At 39.4% G+C, this 18,342-nt stretch overlaps 1 protein-coding gene across 12 annotated transcripts in view; it reads right to left on the bottom strand.

Moving 5' to 3' along the window:
- The window catches only part of NHSL1 (NHS like 1), a 192,674-nt gene that overhangs the window by 2,157 nt on the left and 172,175 nt on the right, over positions 1-18,342 (bottom strand). For 9 of the 12 annotated variants that reach the window (XM_060753446.2, XM_060753447.2, XM_060753448.2 and 6 more), the window contains 4 exons: positions 16,929-17,121; positions 12,015-12,146; positions 2,682-6,035; positions 1,998-2,127 (listed from right to left, as the gene is read on the bottom strand). In XM_060753446.2, coding sequence (XP_060609429.2) covers positions 1,998-2,127; positions 2,682-6,035; positions 12,015-12,146; positions 16,929-17,121 — 3,809 coding nt within the window. Of the gene's footprint in view, positions 1-1,536; positions 1,589-1,997; positions 2,128-2,681; positions 6,036-12,014; positions 12,147-16,928; positions 17,122-18,342 lie in introns of all 12 variants that reach the window. The other 3 variants (XM_060753451.2, XM_067466459.1, XM_060753456.2) reach the window with 2 other exon arrangements.

Raw genomic sequence — 18,342 nt, 5'->3', positions numbered from 1 at the left:
AAACCAGTATTAGACATTTGCATAAAATCAGCTTTCTATTCTACATGCTATTTAAAAAAGCTGGTGCTTGTTAATAAGCAGGCAGATGAATAGAGGTATAACAGATCATAGGGGGAAGGCATTAGAAAAAAAAGAAATGGTGGTATTTCAATAACAAGAATCTTAATTTAGAAATAAAATACTTTTTAATTCCCCTCCCCCAGGATTAATTCAATTTAGGTATGATCTACAATGCTTCATTTTTCATTAATATTTTGCAAAGCAAATCCTTGAATCCTGTTAAACCTTATTTTTTTCAGTGCAGTGGCCTCTTTTTAATGAATGCAACCTACAAAGTATATAGTAATTACATATGTAAAGAATTTCACAATGAATTTGCCAAAGGAATTGACAGGAAAGTTGCAATAAATACTACTTCATAATCTCTGTGAAGAGCTAGTTACTATTATTTATTTATTTACAACATTTCTACCCCGCTCTTCTCACCCCTGCAGGGGGACTCAGAGCGGCTAAACAAGCATGTAACCTTCCTGTCAAAATAGTAATTTGCGTATAGCTGGTAAACAGCTAAAAAGCTGTTTCTTGAACTTGTGTAGATGTGAAACTCTACCCTTAACAATAAATTCATTTTCAGTGAGGCAAAACCAGAGCTTATATATTTTTAAAAAGAACTAATTAAGAGATAATGTAATTACTGTCATTTCCAGATTAGCAGTTGCCATATTTTAATGCTATTCAAGCACTTTAATTCATCCTATAAACAAATGTTGAACTAATATTAATTGCATATTCCCTCTTCTTTGGCCTTCTCTTATTGAGAAGTGGTAACAAAGTAATACCACTTCTTTAGAGAGTACGTACTTAATTCAATATGGACACGGTAAGGCATTCACTTGTGGGTTTCCGGGAAGAATCTTCATTTAGACTTAATCACTTGTGTATTATATTACTCTTTCTACAGAGGTACAAATTAAAAGCAAGCTGTCTAATCTGCATTTATTTAACCTCTTTATATTCAGACTATGCAAATTATTGTTGCGCCGTCAAACTGTTAATGATTTATGGTGACCCTCCTACATATAGAACAGAATGAGAAAGTCCATGTGTGTGGAGCCCTTAGGATGTAGCTCATATGTACAGAAAGTACTCTGCTGAAATCTGGAAAGTGTATGTAGCCAATTCCATTACATTTCGAGAACCTGTTTCAGTAAATGACCACAAGGTGGAACCAAATATTTCATATTTGATATTCCAAGGCAAGATTAGTCACTTTATTTTCAGGGTGTTCCCAAATCTACTTAGAAATGGTTGTTTTCTAAAGATCTGTAGCCAAGTAATTTATCTGTACAAGCCCAGTATATAGGTTTTCTTTTAATCAAAGGAGAATGAGGTAGACTTAGGGATTGTCTGTGCTGCACTGTTTGGTTCAAAATTGATGTGCCCCCAGATATCCCCTCTTCATCTGGATTATGGCAATCTATAATCCAGCTACTGTCATATGTTTTGCCATATGACCGATACATCATGTTTACTTGCCAGTTTAAGCCAAGCTTGCCATGAAGCATTAGAGTTGAGCCTCTGTCCCAAACTGCACCATATAACCAGCGGAGAGTAAAAAGGGATGGAAGGCAGAAGGAACGAAAACAAAAAGATACACAGAGAAAGCAATAGTATATGTTAAATCAAGCAGATTGACAGCAACAATACAATATAAACAAGGAGTCAGTCAGAACCAAGGAGACAAAGGTTGACAATTTATGAAACCTGTATTTGCTTCTAGTGAAGATTAGTTTCAAAATTAGTGGAAGACTATTGCAAAGTAAAAAAAAAGTACACATATATGTTATTATTCTACCTACGGTTTACATACATTTAAAGTGAGGTTTTTTAAATCAAAAGTTAAACAAGAACAACCAATATGTGTGTGATGGGAAACTATATATAGATTTAAAATGGCAAAGATTGGAGTAAAACAGATGAGGCAATTTAAGCAATACCTGTGAATGGCTGCAAAAAGGTCTTCCGTGGTCCTTGGTCTGGGTGGCATTGCCTCCACCACACTGTCTTCCTCATAGCTTGGGCTTTGTGGTAAAAAGCTATTTGCCCCATTGGATTCAAACACATCAGCTGAAATGCAAGCGTAAGAATTAAGTGGCATTAAAACTACCAAAATCAGAAAAAGAAAGCAATCCCAGCACAGCAAGGTAAGGAACAAATAAGCAAATACAATCTGTACATTTCCCCTAAATACATACAGTCATATTTTAGTCTTTTTGCTCACATCAGCAGTAATGTAGGAGAAGGGGGAAGGGGAAAGATGGGGCATCGGTCTGTGAAAAAGCATTTATTTCATTCTAAGGAATACAAAACTCCCTTTTAAGTTTTGAGGTTTTCCCCTCTTTCATCAGAAGTATCTCAATTTAAAAACTACAAACACCTCAGGAGTTGTTGAAATAAGGATATGGTTGACAAAATCCCATTCAACCACTGATTTTATTAAAATGCAAGATTAGGAGAAAGAAGAAATCAATTCTTTGCACACAATTAAGAAAGCTCCATTAGGAACAGTGTCTACATGGACAGCAACAGTCAGTTCTGTAACAGACTGCTAGGACACATCACATCCCAAGTTTGCCTCACCCTTGGATGAAGAGAGAGAACAAAACTAAAAATAGACTTACCACTTTCCTCTTCTTTAGATAGCTGCCTGTCTGTTCTAGAGACACCGTCTCCATTTCTGTCAGAACGGATTCCTTCGCAAGGCTGCTCCTCCTGCCTGGACTTCAGTGTCAAGCCATTGGTTTCCAGTGTCTCAGAGGAGGGGGGACCCACAGCTCCTCCTTCTGGAACAAGGTGGCCTGAGTCCATTTCGTAGGAACAAAGTCCATCTGTAGGATAATCCCTAGCCTCACTAGACTGTGCAAAGGCAGCATCCCTCAGAACGCTTCTGCCTGTTTCACCCACTTCAGCTATTTTTTCTGCTATAACATCAGACTGTGGGGGTGGCACTATCAGGAACAGTTTGGGTTTCTTTGAAACAGGTGGTGGCTTCTTGTTTGGCGACACACCCGGAGGCTTGTTGAACGATCCTGACTGTCCCTGAAGTGACGGACTTGGAAGATCACAGTGGGAACCTTGGTTCTGCACTGGTCCTTCTTCAGTGCTGGCTGGCAGTAGGTTGCTGGCAAAAAAATTAGCTGGGTTGGCTGCATTTTCAGGCATTTCCCCACCAATATGTTCAGGATAGCTACCAATGAGCCCTGGGTAAGATATCTGGCTAGGGTTGTAAACAAAGTTTTTGTCAAAAACTCCATGGGGATTCACTTCACTCACATCTAGACTGTCACTGTATCCAACTGACACACATGGTTTTAAAGGTGATTGAACTTCAGTCAATATTTCCTGAGACTTGGTTCTGGATACAGCTTCAATTGACTGCTCATCCTCTGACATCGCAGCTTTCTTCACAGATCTCAACTGCACCATTTGCAGTGCTTGGGTAGTTACTAGAGGTACTGTGGATCTAGTGATGTCGTCCTTATTCAACGGTTGCTTTATTGTACTGTAACAAGAACCTTCCTGATTATATTTTTTGAAAGTACAGGGTGTGTGTTTATATTCCTCTTTTGTGAGTTTTGGGTCCAAGTGGAGTGATGATGGAGCAAATGAAGATGGGAAAGGAGATGAAAAAGGAGGGGGTGATGGGGGAAAGAAATGGCCCATTGAGGTATCTTGACAATTAAACAATGTAACATTCTGAGGAAATGTTGCATTTATAATGGCTTCTGGTGGAGGTGGTGGGAAACTGGGAGATCCAGGTGGAGTAGGTAGATCCATTCCATCCATTGATGGAAGTGGTGGGGGAGGAAGATTATCAGCAGAGAAAGGAGACATTAGAGAAGAAGGCGTAACAAGAGGGAAGTTCAGGTCAGGATCAGTTTTCTTCGCGTTCACACAACCTTCAGCAGATGTATTGGAAGAAAGTGAGGTGGAGGAGGAAGATACTGAAACTGAAGACAAGAGGGATGACTTCCTTTCAGGCACTTTAGGCTTCATCTTGGGCTTCCCATTTCCCGTTGACCCAGATTTCAGAATGACAGGCACTGGTGTAAGTGCAGTGGGTGTGTTGGATTGGCTAGAATAACCACTTGATGGTGAAGTCACTCTATGTGATTTTTCTGGAGAAGTGATCTTTGGTTTAGATAACCCAGAGGGCACATTTGGTGCAGAAGCCCTTGATCCATTGTTAAAGCGTCCGGCATTGTAATAATTCAGCTTGGGAGTAGTATTAGCAGAATGACCCACTGGGGATTTTAGCTGATCCTCAGGCATTCCAGGACAATCACTGTAGTAACCCCACTGGTCAGCATACTCTGATTTGATACTGCTCGTTTCACTCTGAGAGGGGGTGACAGCACAGATAGAGTACATGTTCAGACCTGTTGCAGACATCATGCTGCTACTGGCACTCACTGAGCTCTGGCTTCGGGAACGTAGTACCCAAGGGTCATCATAATCACTGGAGGGACTTTGAGATGGAGAGCTGGCATTTTTGCACCGCAGGTTCAGCTGCAAAGAGTGTTGGAGACTAGCAATCAACGTATCATCCAGTACCTGTCCATTAGACTGAGATTTCTTTTTGGGCATCCTTCTCAGAGAGTCTGTTCTGGATGGTGGCAGAGGCGGTTTCTTAGCCTTTTTTAAGGATATACTCCGTGAGAGGGACTTGTCAGTACAGTTTGACATATCTCCCAGAAATTTCTTTTCGTTCCTGTCAAGCACATTAATGACACTATGTCTAGCATTTCCAAAGCCATTGTTATCATTGCAGGCTTTACCTGATTTGAGCCCCGAGTCAACATGCATGGAGGTGTAATAACCATCATGGTCCACAGAATATAAGGAGCCTGAGTCTTCTTTGGCTGAGACTCTTTCAAGGCTGCTGGTACTCAAGTTGCTCACAGGTGTGGAACAGCCTGGAGTGGCACAGTCTGGCTTGTGTATAAGATTCTCCCCATTTCCAGAGTGCTTGAAGCCATTGTATTCTATGTTGTTCTGACTTTTGCCTTTTGTTTTATCCACCAAGTAACTTGATTCACTCTTGCTATCACTGTCTTGAGAGAGGCTTGGAAAATGCATACTGTTCCTACAGCCATAGGCTATACTTTGGGGACCATTTCCCAAAGTTCCTGCATCACTAAGAGATACTCCTGAATCTCCAAGAGCAAGCACCTTCACAGAATGTGATGAAACAGTAAGATCTGAGGGTTGTGAGTTATGTGTTGAATTGGTTTCATTCCAAGTACCACTGGAAGAATGGTGTGGATCTTTTGTTTTCACCATTCTGTTGGCAACCAGATTGTCCCTAGGCTTGGAATATGAAGAGGAGCTGTTGATTTTACCATCCATCGGTCCAGCACCATGTGAAGTGTGAATAGCAATCACTTCTGAAGAGGATGATAGGGTGGCATTTGGAATGACACTAGTTGAATATGTAGCATGTGGAGAGACCAGGCATGCTGGATTTTCACCCTCAGAGCACCTTGCCTCTTGAGACTTTGACCTCTGAAGCAAATCTACCTCACTGTCATTCCTCATGTATTCTGTACTATCTGCCACTTGCAGTCTGTTTATCTGGTGTGAGAAAGTTCCATCTTCTCTTGACTTAGAAAGGCTATGTCTACGTTCCAGTAACTGCAGGGACACTCTTGCCCCAGATCGAGGTAGACTGTGGAAACCCAAGTCATTATTCAATCGAGAAGTAAAGACTACTCCAGCTGAGTCACTCATCACAGACATGTTTCCAGAAGAATTTGACAACTGCGACATCTGGGCTGCAATCCCTTGCCCTTTCTGTGCACGTATCCTCCTCACCGAAGGTGGCACCACTTTGACTTCCTCTGTCTGACAGCTGGATTCCTTGGTGTCACAGTTCTGCATAGAAGAAGAGCGATAGCTCTCAAGTCTTCCTAGTGTAGAATAGTGTTCAGGGACATACAATGAATGGCCACGGAAGTCACTTTTACCAATTCCGACTGTTGGGAGTTAAAACAAAACAAGTATTACATAAACAAAGATTTCATCACATTTAAGCAGTTGTGTTCATTAGCAAAATAATTGTCAAGCACTGCACTGAACTTATTGCCCTGAAGACATCCATGAAGCTTTCTTACAAATGGTGTAGGAAATTTTAGAAAGAGATATATCATGAGAATAGCTGCCATAATCTACTCATTGGGTAAAAAAGAAACTAGAAACAATCAATACCAGCATGTTAGCCTACTGCACAATTTAGTTTAAACTAGTTTTTAATCATAATTATCACTACTATTATATCCAGAAGGCCACATTGTATAAACACAATTAACACAATATTTCATGAGTTGTATATTTTTAAAAATGAGAGACATATCACATAATCCCTAATGTGAACAATTGATACAATACTCCAAACTATTAGTGGAAGAAGAGTTGTTTCCCAAGTTTTGTGTTATGGAAACTCTGTCTAAAGTTTCACTGCCATCTTCTATTCCAAAAAACTATGGGATTCCAAGAAATCTATATAATTCTGAAAACTATTTACCACAATTGTGAAAGGTTTTTACTGATATCTATCATAACTATACAGAGGACTTTTGGTATTTACTAAGGTTGGGTTTCAGGACCCTCATGGATACCAAAATCCATGGATGCTCAAGTTCCACTACATATAATTGTGTAGGAAAATGGTGTCCCTTATACTACATGACAAAATCAAGATTTGCTTTTTGAAATTGGGGGGGGGGGGGGGGGGGCATATTTTGAAGCCATGGATAGTTGAATCAATGAACGTAGAATCCGTGGTTATGGAGGGACAACATATTTAATTTGGGTTTACTATGATACCAATTCCGCTGTTGGAAGCAGTGGGTCTCAAACAGTAATGCAGAACCTGAGGTTGCTCCCCAGAACCCCTTTAATCTTCAAGGGAAATGGGATAGATTTTAAAATGTGAGAAAAATGAGCTCTAATGGCAAATCTGACTCAGTAGTTTCCAATTACTCTGGTTTAGACTCAAAATGAAATTGGGCCATAACGTGTCCTTTTTCACTGAGGATGAACAGAATCTCAGGGGGAGAATCTGATGGAGAATTGGCCTCCTAATTAGTGAACAGCCATTGTTTGCAGTGCAGATGGAGGAAGGTAGGTAGGTCATCATCTGCTTTGTGTGGATGGCAAAGTGACTAAGCAGAGCCAGTGGAATCTAAACTGCTCCTTTCACATTGGCAAGCAAATTTCAGGAAAAAGTAACAAAGGGCAATTTAATAAGGTTAAATGATAATTCAAAATCATTTCAGACTCTCTGCCTTCAGGCAGTTTTTTCTACACATATGTGGATAACAAAACATCTTTATTTCTACTGCAGAAAGCCATTGCACCATAAAAATATTGGGACATGTCTGATTTGTGTGTGTGTGTGTGTTTATGTGTATTAGGAGCGACTTGAGAAACTGCAAGTTGCTTCTGGTGTGAAAGAATTGGCACTCTGCAAGGATGTTGCCCAGATGATGCCCAGATGTTTGAGGTTTTACCATCCTTGTGTGAGGCTCCTTCTCATGTCCCCGCATGGAGAACAAGATCTGACAGAGGGAGCTCAACTCGATCTCCCCAGATTCAAACCACTGTCCTAATGGTCAGCAGTCCTGCCGGCACAAGAGTTTAACCCACTGCACCACTGGAGGCTATGTCTGACACATACAATCAGTTCACATGGGGCATTGGCTTGACTGTTGCCCCCTTTGAACTAAAAGTCCAACCATGAATACAGCTGTCATGTCCCATCACTGTAAGTTAGCTGGGTTGGTAAGCAAAACCCATTTTTAAATTTAAGGTTTTCCAATAAATTTTCAAAGAACTCTAGACTTAACTACAAAACATTTTTGTGAATTTATATCCTCACACAAAACTATGTTAAAACAGTATTTTAATAAATCCAATGTTCACTGTTATGGTGTGAAAAACAGAAAAGGGCCTGGGTAAAATTTGTTATTTGATGTGTTGCAGGTCCCTGCAAATGAACAACACAAGCCTTTTGAACTGCCTGCTTCTCTGTTGTTCATGAGAGGGTTTTTATGGCACTCCAGATAAGGAGCTGCTTCTCAGAGATTTATAGTTATCTTAATTGTTCAGTGTAAGTGGACTGTGAAAAGTAAGGGCATTCTTTCCATCAATTTTAATAGCTGTTCAAGCTACATTCAACTTGCTGTTTGCCTTGGCATAAAGCACATTAGGACAGCAGAGAATGAAAGAATGGGAAAAAACCAAAGGACAAGGGCATTTATGAAATGTTAACTTGGTTTTACCATTTCAAATAAAATGAAATCTTTGAGCACAGTTGCAGCGTATTTAGCTTATTCTGAAGTACCTCTATGTTCCAAACAGCAAAAATGGGAACGCTCACCCAATGAATGTCAGTGTGGTTTTACTAGGAGCTTTGGTGTAGTGAGAATGTGACCTTTAAGGATTTTTCCAGCACAATAGGCTCAAGTAAGAAATTGTATTAAGGTGCTTCGCACAAGGAAAACAGTCTGATCATTCTTGAGTCGAGTCTCATCAAAAGGACAGTGGAGATGAGGGAATAATTGAAAGAGAAAAAAGCAAACTAATAGTGAAATTATGCCTATTCACTTCTGAAGTGAAACATGCAACTTGGCCAAGTGGCCTAAAAAGGTTTCTGATTTAAAATCAATCACAAGACACGGCACCATAAATCTTCATGGAGGCACAAGTCTGCGCCTTCCTCCTTCGAGGGTTAATGAACTCTGTCAGAATCTTCATATGCTGACTCCAGCTAGGTAAATATAAAGGTTTCCCCCTGACATTAAGTCCAGTCGTGTTCGACTCTGGGGGTTAGTGCTCATCTCCATTTCTAAGCTGAAGAGCTGGATTTGCCCATAGTAATCTCAGAGATCATGTGGCTAGCATGACTGCATGGAGTGCTGTCACCTTCCTGCTGGAGCAGTACCTATTGATCTACTCACAGTTGCATGTTTTTGAACTGCTAGGTTGGCAAAAGCTGGGGCTAACAGTGGGAGCTCACCCTTGCTCCCCGGATTCAAACTGGTGACCGTTTGGTAAGCAAGTTCAGCAGCTCAGCGGTTTTAACCCATTGTGCTACTGGGGGCTCCAGCTAATCTTGTGCAAATATGGCTAAGAAAATTTTAGCATGTATGCACATGTATGAGAAGCTGGAATAATGTATGCATGATTAGTAACTGCTGTAGCTAAAAAGAGGTGGTTTGTTAATTCCAACAAGGGCACCAGTGACCAGTGGGAGGATGCTGCACATCCTATCTCACAGGAAGAGTATGATGATGAGCAGGCCCGTAGCTGGGGGGGGGGGGGGGGGGTTAGGGATTCAAACCCCCCCCCCCCCAAATTTTTCAGGTTAAAACAAAAGCCGGTTTACTCATGAATTTTAACTGGTAACCAAATCCCCATGCTAAGACTATGAGATGCAAAAAAATTAAGAATCCCTTCAGAACTGCAAGCACTAACTCAAGTAAATATTGATAATTTATTCACACTGTCATTACTTGCAGCAATAGCCGATGTAGTGAAGCAACCAAGTTGGGGGGGGGGTGTTGAATGGTCTCATTAAGGTGGCCAGACTTGGTGGAAGTGGTTGACAGGGGCGGAGCTGCAGGCTATTGAAGGCTGCTCTGCCCCCTGCTGTGCTCTTTGCTACAACGTAAGCTAGGAGGCAGGTTTCAACCCCCCCCCCTGAAATTTCCTAGCTATGGCCCTGATGATGAAGTCAAAACCTATCTAATGTATCCAACAGCTTGCTTACCCCCTCTCTGCTAGAATGAGCACTTGATCAGTCATGCCGGTCCTACGGAACTAAAGGGAAGCACTTTCTGGTCTCACTCATTAGCTGGAGGACCAATTAATGCTACTGATGGGACTGGTGTGGTGAGATGTACATGTGCTTGGATATAATTTTAATAAGCTGTCTTGAGGTCATTTGACTAAAAGATGGGCTATACAGCCAGGCCTCCACATCCACTGGAGCCAGCTTCTGCCTTATGTTGCCCATAAAATCACACTAGAGGACCAGATCTTTCTAGAGAGGCATTCTCTCTAAGAATTCCTAGGTCCTCTGGCAGACTTGACCACAAGCCACACAGGCTGATGTAAAGATTCATAAAGAGAACATTTTAATTAAATCTACCATACAACACACAAAAGCAGACATTTGTTAAAATACAATTTTCTGACCAAATGGAAATATTGCTTTCAGTATTTGACATAGAGATGATGCCAGAAGTAACACTCCATGTCAAGGGATTCCTCCTCATTATATAAAACATTGAGTTAGACTTATCCCCAAGTTATGTGGAGTATAACTCTAAAGAAAACACTTCCATGGGTAAAGCTAAAGGTTTCCCCTTTTAGATTAAGTAGAGTCGAGTCTGACTCTGTGGGATGGTGCTCATTTCCATATCTAAGCCAAAGAGCCGGCGTTGTCCATAGACACCTCTAAGGCCATGACTGCATAGAGCGCTGTTACCTTCCCACTGGAGTGGCACCTACTGATCTACTCACATTTGCATATTTTCAAACTGCTAGGTTGGCAGAAGCTAGGGCTGACAGCAGGAGCTCACCCCACTCCCAAGATTCAAACAGCTGACCCTTTGGTCAGCAAGTTCAGCAGCTCAGCAGTTTAACCTACTGCACCACTGGAGGCTCCAAAAACACTTCCATGATTCTGCATTTAAAAATAGTCTATAAAAATAGTAAAATAAACCCAAAGGGCTAACAACAGGCCTATTAAATAGATTTGATTCATCAACATCTGGTTTACAACAGAGTAGAAAAAAATAATTCCTTGCAACAACGTATTGTCGAAGGCTTTCATGGCCAGAATCACTGAGCTGTTGTAAGTTTTTTGGGCTGTATGGCCATGTTCCAGAAGCATTCTTTCCTGACGCTTCGCCTGTATCTGTGGCAGGCATCCTCAGATATTGTGAGGTCTGTTGCAGGCAAAACATCAGGAGAGAATGCTTTTGGAACATGCCATACAGCCTGAAAAACTTACAACAACCCTTTGGAACAACCTCTTCCAGATACGTGGTGCTATACATTTTCAGGATGTTTTAGTATTATATGGTAGAACTGAGGATGATAAAATGGTTTACATTACATTGTGGGAGATGGGAGAGGTTTTTAGATATTAGTAAAACTGTCGACTTTGAAACTTAGAAAAAGTGGGATTCTTCTATCTGTTTTGCAACACCAACATATTAAGCCATCATGCAAGCCAATTTTCACAGTACTCTATACCTTTATTGATATTTTATGTATACATGACCTAAACTGACACTGGACTGTGTTTACAGGACCATGGGTCTCATATATTGATTTCTTTCCTGCAGCATATTGGGGTGCAACAGGAATCTCTTTGTAGGAAAATCATAATGTGTGAAGTAACCTTGAATATTAGAAAAAATGTAAATCTGCTTCCTACTGAATCTATCAACAATAGTACTGATTAATGTAAATCTGCTTCCTACTAAATATATCAACAGATTAACAATACATTTATAAAAGTCTTACTGATTACCTTTCTGTCAAATCTGGTTACAAGTATTTCCTCTGTTAACTAGTTGTAAAAGCAGTGCAAGACAGACACACACAGACATAATCCCCAAATATATATTTAAGCCTTTCTGAAATAGCTGTTACATTACCAGAGATTTAACAATTCCGGTCAAATTTAACAGTTCCAAAAATCACAGTATGCACAGCGTTCAATAAAATCAGCAAAAAAATCCTTTCTATTTTATGTTGGGGCAAACTAATCAGTTAATGCATTACCTATACTTTCTCAGTGATCAGTTGCACATTCATTTGGAAATTTTGACAGGCTATCAGACTGTATCAGCTTCATGGGCACAGGTAAATGTTATGATTTTAGTTAATGTCAGCAGTAGTTATTAATTGTAATGGAATACAGTGCTGATGAGCCATACCTAGCTCTCTTTGGATGTTGTCAGGAATTCCTGTAATAGTCTTTCTCCTTTTCACTTTCTTCGGCCGCCTTACCACAGTGTCTGTGTAAATTAGAGACCTCCGTATGCTGGCTTGGCGGTCAAAGTTCTCCCCTGATGTACAGTAGAACAAGCAAAGCACCATTACTGTCAAGCACGCTGACATCATGCACTTTCTTCCACTTGCTTATTGTAGAAATGAAGAAAAGGCATTAATTATATGATGTTAGCTCAGTCATACAGGGTGGATATACACTGAAGGAAAAAGATACAGCACACAGTCACTTTAAGGCTTAAATATATATGCTCCCAACAAATGTTTGTCTTTCAAAACTGAACTTGTTATCTAAACCTATCAGCAAGCTGTCAAGTGCACCCTGCGATGCTAAAAATGCTTATTTGCACATTTCACTTATATTGATAGACATGAGGCAAATAAAGACTTGTGAAAGTGAATATGAGATCAAGGTCAATTTTGAAAATATTTCAGGTTTGCCCAAATTAAGTTTAGTATCTTTGAAAATTCTACTATATTTAAAATAAGAGGGTTTTTTTTCAAGAGCAGATTGATAGAACTTGACAGCTTCTCAAATTAAATTTAATCGTAATCAAAAAGGCTTTCAAGTTTCTATTTTATTCTGAATCCAAATAGCCATGCCAACTGCTAGTAGTATTAACTAGACATAGACTAAAATGGTATCTCAACTACATCCAATCTATCTGACCAACCTGAGTTGTAATCAACACAAAATCTTACATAGTGCATGTCATGTGAGAAAGCCTTAAAGCTGACTGTGTATTGTATCGTAACTAAAACCAGCAGCACTACTACAGGCTGAATAGCTTTAAATATATTAGCTTTTCAGTGAGTTAATAACTTGGCAATTGGAAAAATAAAGCTGATTAGTTAAAATGTTTATATGTATTTAGAAGTTAAAATCTCCCTAATTTGTCCCTCAGTTTAGATTTTTCAATTCTTAGAAATTCACAGAATAGTTAATATATATGTTTTCTTAAGATACAATTATATTATATATAATTTTATTCTTATTTAATTCACATAAAGGAAAGGTCGGATGTATATAAACTCTCTTCAAATCCATTCTGAATATCTGGATAGCCAAGTTATTTCTCCCTGAAAAGCTTCCTTGGCATGTGCTAGAATTTTGTTGTGTGTGGCCACTGTTACACAATACACACTAATTTGTAACATGTTTCAAATGTCTCTGGAATAGAAGAGCAAAGGCTATGAGACAGTTACTCCATCCTCAGTTATTTGAGTCCAGAGATAGGCTGTTCTTGTTAAGTGAAACCTCTGAAACTCTGGGAATATGGAAGGTGAGAAAGTGAGAGGCAGTGAGATCTTCAGCAAGGGTTTCAAACTACTGGTCTGTTTTGCTAGACATCCAGTAGGGAGTAGACTGTTATTCTTTGAGTAGAAAGAAGGGAGACACTGTTTTGGGTCAATAGCCTTCCTTTAAATATCAAAGTAGAGGTTATAGCCTCGATTGGGTAGAATATTTACACAAAGCTACTTAAATATGTCTGTTTATTAATATGTGGCCCAGTGAACCCAATATGAGATAAGCATGTGCTTCAGTAATTTGCAGAATGACATCATTTATCTCTTATTTGTGCCTTCATTTAGCAGAACCATCACCAGATCCTGTTATTTTCCCTTTGTGTCTGAATAAGACCCACAGCCAATACCACAACATATCCCAGGATTAACAAATAGAACACAGTGTTTAAAAAGCATATGCTGCCAACCTTATATCCTTTCCAAAGCAAGCTCAGCTCCTGCTGGCCCAAGAAACTAAATCCATTCCGAAACCTGGATAGCCAGTCAGAAGCTTGTCAGATTAATGCCATGCCCCCAACAGGTTCAGGTTATCTATCAGACTTGCAATCCCACAATCTGTCCTACTTAAAAAGCACTGACAGATGAAATGGGGGGGGGGGGGTTCATCTGTTGTTCAACTGAGTGAAAGGTCACAGTCATTACTAATTAATCTCTTTTAAAGGGATCTTAATTTCTGATTAAGCATATTTAGAGTTAATATTTTCTTTCTGAGATGCTAACACCACACTGTGGAGAGGAGCACAAACTACTGCAATAGGTAATAGTATAAATGTAAATATTATCCTTTTATGGAAAGGCGTGGCACAAATATATGTTCTAGCCTAAATGTATCAGTTAGATAGAGAGGCACTGAAATAACATATATAACCCTCCTTCCTTTTATAACACACCAAGACAGAAATAGAAGTAAGTCTCATTGCATACAGAAGGATGCAGAATGGCGCCTTAGTCTCCAAAGCAGACTTGGGCAACTCCAGAGCTTAAATAATAATATAAAATAATAGGTATCCAAGTTAATTGGTTGTTAATGAAATAATGTCAGTTCATTGTAGTAACAGCTTAGGCTGCAGTGCTACAGTGTGTGGGAAGGCACTGTGAATCCATATGATCATCAGAGGTCAGGTCTGACCTCTGATTCCTTCTTCCCAGAATTACAGAAATGTCCACATTCTTTACATCAGTGGTTCCCAACCTTTTGGCCTCCAGGTGTTTTGGGCTTCAACTCTCAAAAATCCCAGCTAGCTTACCAGCTGTTAGGAACTGTGGGAGCTGAAGTCCAAAACACCTGGAGGCCCAAAGGTTGGGAACCACTGCTTTACATGCACCATTTTGGATCTCTGATGTTGAATGTAGAAAGAGGACGGATCAAGGCCACTGCATGAGAAAATGGATCTGCAGGATATTAAGCCTTTCCACTTTCCTGGCTTCTATACACATCCCACTAAGGACTCCCCATCCCCCACTGTTTTCAATGACAAAAGCACAGTTTTATAATGGAGGAGGGGGTTGAGATGAAGAAAATGGAACTGGAAATTAAGGAAATTTACTCCTTCCCTCTCTTTCACCACTGTTGTCATGAACCTGGGAGATCTATATTGAGGTAATAATTCACCCAGTTTGAGAGAAGTTATTAGTATTCAACTGTATTGTTTTATTATTATTTATTATTCAATATAAAAAGTACAGAAGACAGTAACTGATATCCTTACATATGCCACAGACTAGCCAGATTGTGGCCACATTCTGATAAAGATGCCACACAACCTTTTAACAGCACGGCATCAGGGAGAAGGAGGAGACATTGGCAACTCTCCCTTTTCAATGGAAAAAGAATACAGTTCTAGTGTTATTTTCCTCCTTTGGTGCACAACTGCACAAAGGACCTCAATAGCATTAATCACCACCATTGCTTGTAGAAAATCTATCAGGTGTCTCTTTACTTTAACTATCAACTCCCCAAGGATATTGTGTGTTTTGTTTAAGGATGGAGACAGATACTGAACTTTACATTTTCAAAAATATAGACTCCAACATTGTATGTATCAAAGTTCCCCGGCATCTTTAGATATAATCTGAAATCCACACAGGAGTTAGCACAATCAAATCCAACGAAGTCTACAACCCAATTTTGTCAAACTCAGTATTCAGATTGTGGTCAATGCAACTTCATGGCAAGAGAGAGAAACACATAGTCCTTCAAATATTGTTGGATCACTTCGCCAACTACTGGCCATGCTAACTGATGTGTGAGTCTAGGAGTCCCAGGCTCTTTACCATTTCTCTTTGACAATTTAAGAACCAGGCAGTTTCTATTCCCTTCCTCACTTGACCTGATTAAAAGCTCTGGAGATTGTGAAAATCTGTTTGCAATTTTGTGATATTTTAGTTGGTCTTCCAGCTGTGGATTTTGGATTTGTTTTCTCTGAAGAGACAACATATTTGACTTTATGTTCCATAGTCACACTTTGTCAACAGTTTTTGCCTTTGGCTATAAAAGGTCATTTTATCAGCATAATTTATCTCAAAATCATAAGGAATCCCACTGTCACTATAGAAACTAAAAATATTAATTTAATGATTATACAAGTCCTGCAAACAAGATTATGGGAAAGCTTAGTGAATTTTAAAATATCCTTTGTTGTTTGGAAGATGTAGTGGCGGGGAGGTGGGGGAAGAGGAGATAGGATTAAGGGCAAGCCTCTTCTATCAGTAGAAATCCCCTTCTGCCTACTGATCCCAGAGATTCACTGAGAAAGCATCTACTGGCAGAACCACTGGGGGGGGGGGGGGGGGAGAAACGGGTTGAGGTTAGAAAGGAACACTAGTATGCCACTCTCAAATTGTCCCAGCAAAGAAACAATGTGCAAGGTGTTAACCCTGGGTAATCCCAAGTGATCTTCCAACTCTAGGTATCTTGGTCAGGTAATACTGTACTCAAACTTTGCAATATTTCAAGAAAAAATGTTGCAAAAATTAACTGCAGAAAAAACTATTCTCCAAGTTTTTATATCTCAACACACCGCTCATAATGAGCATAAATCTTTCCATTAGGAATACAGTTTTACATACATGATAAGGTAAAGGTTTTCCCCTGACATTAAGTCCAGTCGTGTCTGACTCTGGGGGTTGGTGATCATTTCCATTTCTAAGTCAAAGAGATGATGTTGTCCATAGACACTTCCAAGGTCATTCATAACTGCATAGAGCGCCGTTACCTTCCCACTGGAGCGGTACCTATTGATCTACTCACATTTGCATGTTTTTGAACTGCTAGGTTGGCAGAAGCTAGGGCTAACAGCGGGAACTCATACATGACACAAAAGGCATTATGTTACCATCATTCTTCGTAAAAATCCAATGAACCCATGTTTCTCTTCCTTCATATTTCTCTAGCAATGTTATCAGTACTTTATAGTCAATTTTCACTCCAGGTTTTATGTAACCTTTTAATTTGTTTCATGTGAAATAAGCATTTAAATCAACCAAGATCCCTTGTTGTTCCTCACCACATAGCAATATAATAAAAAGCCTACCTGTTACGTTAATAGGTATAACATCAGTTTGGACCGCTTGAGCTTGCTGCCGCATTTTCTCCTCTGGTGTTGGCAATGGAAGTGATTTCGTCCAATTTGTTTGAGTGTTGATATCAGAGAATTCATTTGAAACTGGTGTTTTGGGTCTCTTGATGCTAAGAAGCTTTTCCTCTTCAGGAGAAGGGGTTGAACACTATAAAAGAAAACATGACAAAAATTCATCGCAAATGTTATTTTCTTACAAATTTATCTTACTATATAATAAAACTATTTGTTTCAAAGTGAACACATGCAGCATATGAAAATCACTTTCCTGACTTTGTCTGATTGTAACAAAAAGGGCTTCACTCAGACCTTCGTCCATCTAACATGAACCCTTTTTTTTAAAAAAAACTTTCTCCAGTTGTTGTGTGAGCATGTGGTTTAAAACCTTTTCACAATAATATTCTGAAATATAAAGGGCGTGGGTAACTATAACTAATAGAGAGGAGATTCCATCTGAACATGAGGAAGAACAAATCCAGTCCTCTTAATGTCACAGTCTGACTTTCATGGGTTCACTAGATCACCTAATCTCCAGCCTCATTATTTGATAGGTTTCTTGGCTTTTGTAGGTTTCCTCCCATTCTACGAAAAGTGAACTGCCTCTTCTAAGGTTCATTCATTGGTAGTTAGAGCTACCAAAAAAGATTACCCTTTTTGATCCCACTCCTTAGCCTTTAGTTCAGCCCGGAATACACCACTCTCAATTAAATTGAAAGAAGTTCTGCATCACTGAATTATTAATCTGTCCTAAAACCTCTCACATAAGGGCATACAGTGACTAAGAGACCTAGACTTTTTATCTGCCAGTCCTTATCTCTGATACTAAACTAGAAGATAATAAAATCCAAGTCCAACTCTATCTATTCCAAATGAAAATACCAATCTTTTGTCTTGGAAGCCAATAAAGATGAAACAACAGGAGCATCCTTTGAATTTTCTGCATTTAAAAAAAAATCTCAGAAGGTTCTTCAAAGCAAGATATACCTTTAAAAAACATACCTGCTAATTCAACAGACACTGAAATATATTCTTTTGGAACATCCACCATTTGCTTTTAGGGACAAATAAATATTGAACCATTCCTGTTGTGTCCTATCAAGAAAGGAATCTTCACAATCCACATGCAAATCCTAATCCCATTCCAGCACATTATCAATCAAAAGCAACAGCTGAAGATTCACTTATGTTTGAGAAAACTTGCTTGATTAAATTTAAAAGTGAAAACTAATCAGATGGATATTCTGTTCCAATAAACAAAGTACATTCCCACTGACAACATGTGCAGTATGTTCAACAATATGTGCATTAATTCACCAAGAACACAACAGCTACTAGCAGATTGCATAATGATTAAAAGTAATCATTATCC

This window comes from Anolis sagrei, chromosome 1, assembly GCF_037176765.1.
Source record: "Anolis sagrei isolate rAnoSag1 chromosome 1, rAnoSag1.mat, whole genome shotgun sequence".
NCBI classification, from domain to species: domain Eukaryota; kingdom Metazoa; phylum Chordata; class Lepidosauria; order Squamata; family Dactyloidae; genus Anolis; species Anolis sagrei.
This window is presented reverse-complemented; position numbering and strand designations above follow the sequence as displayed.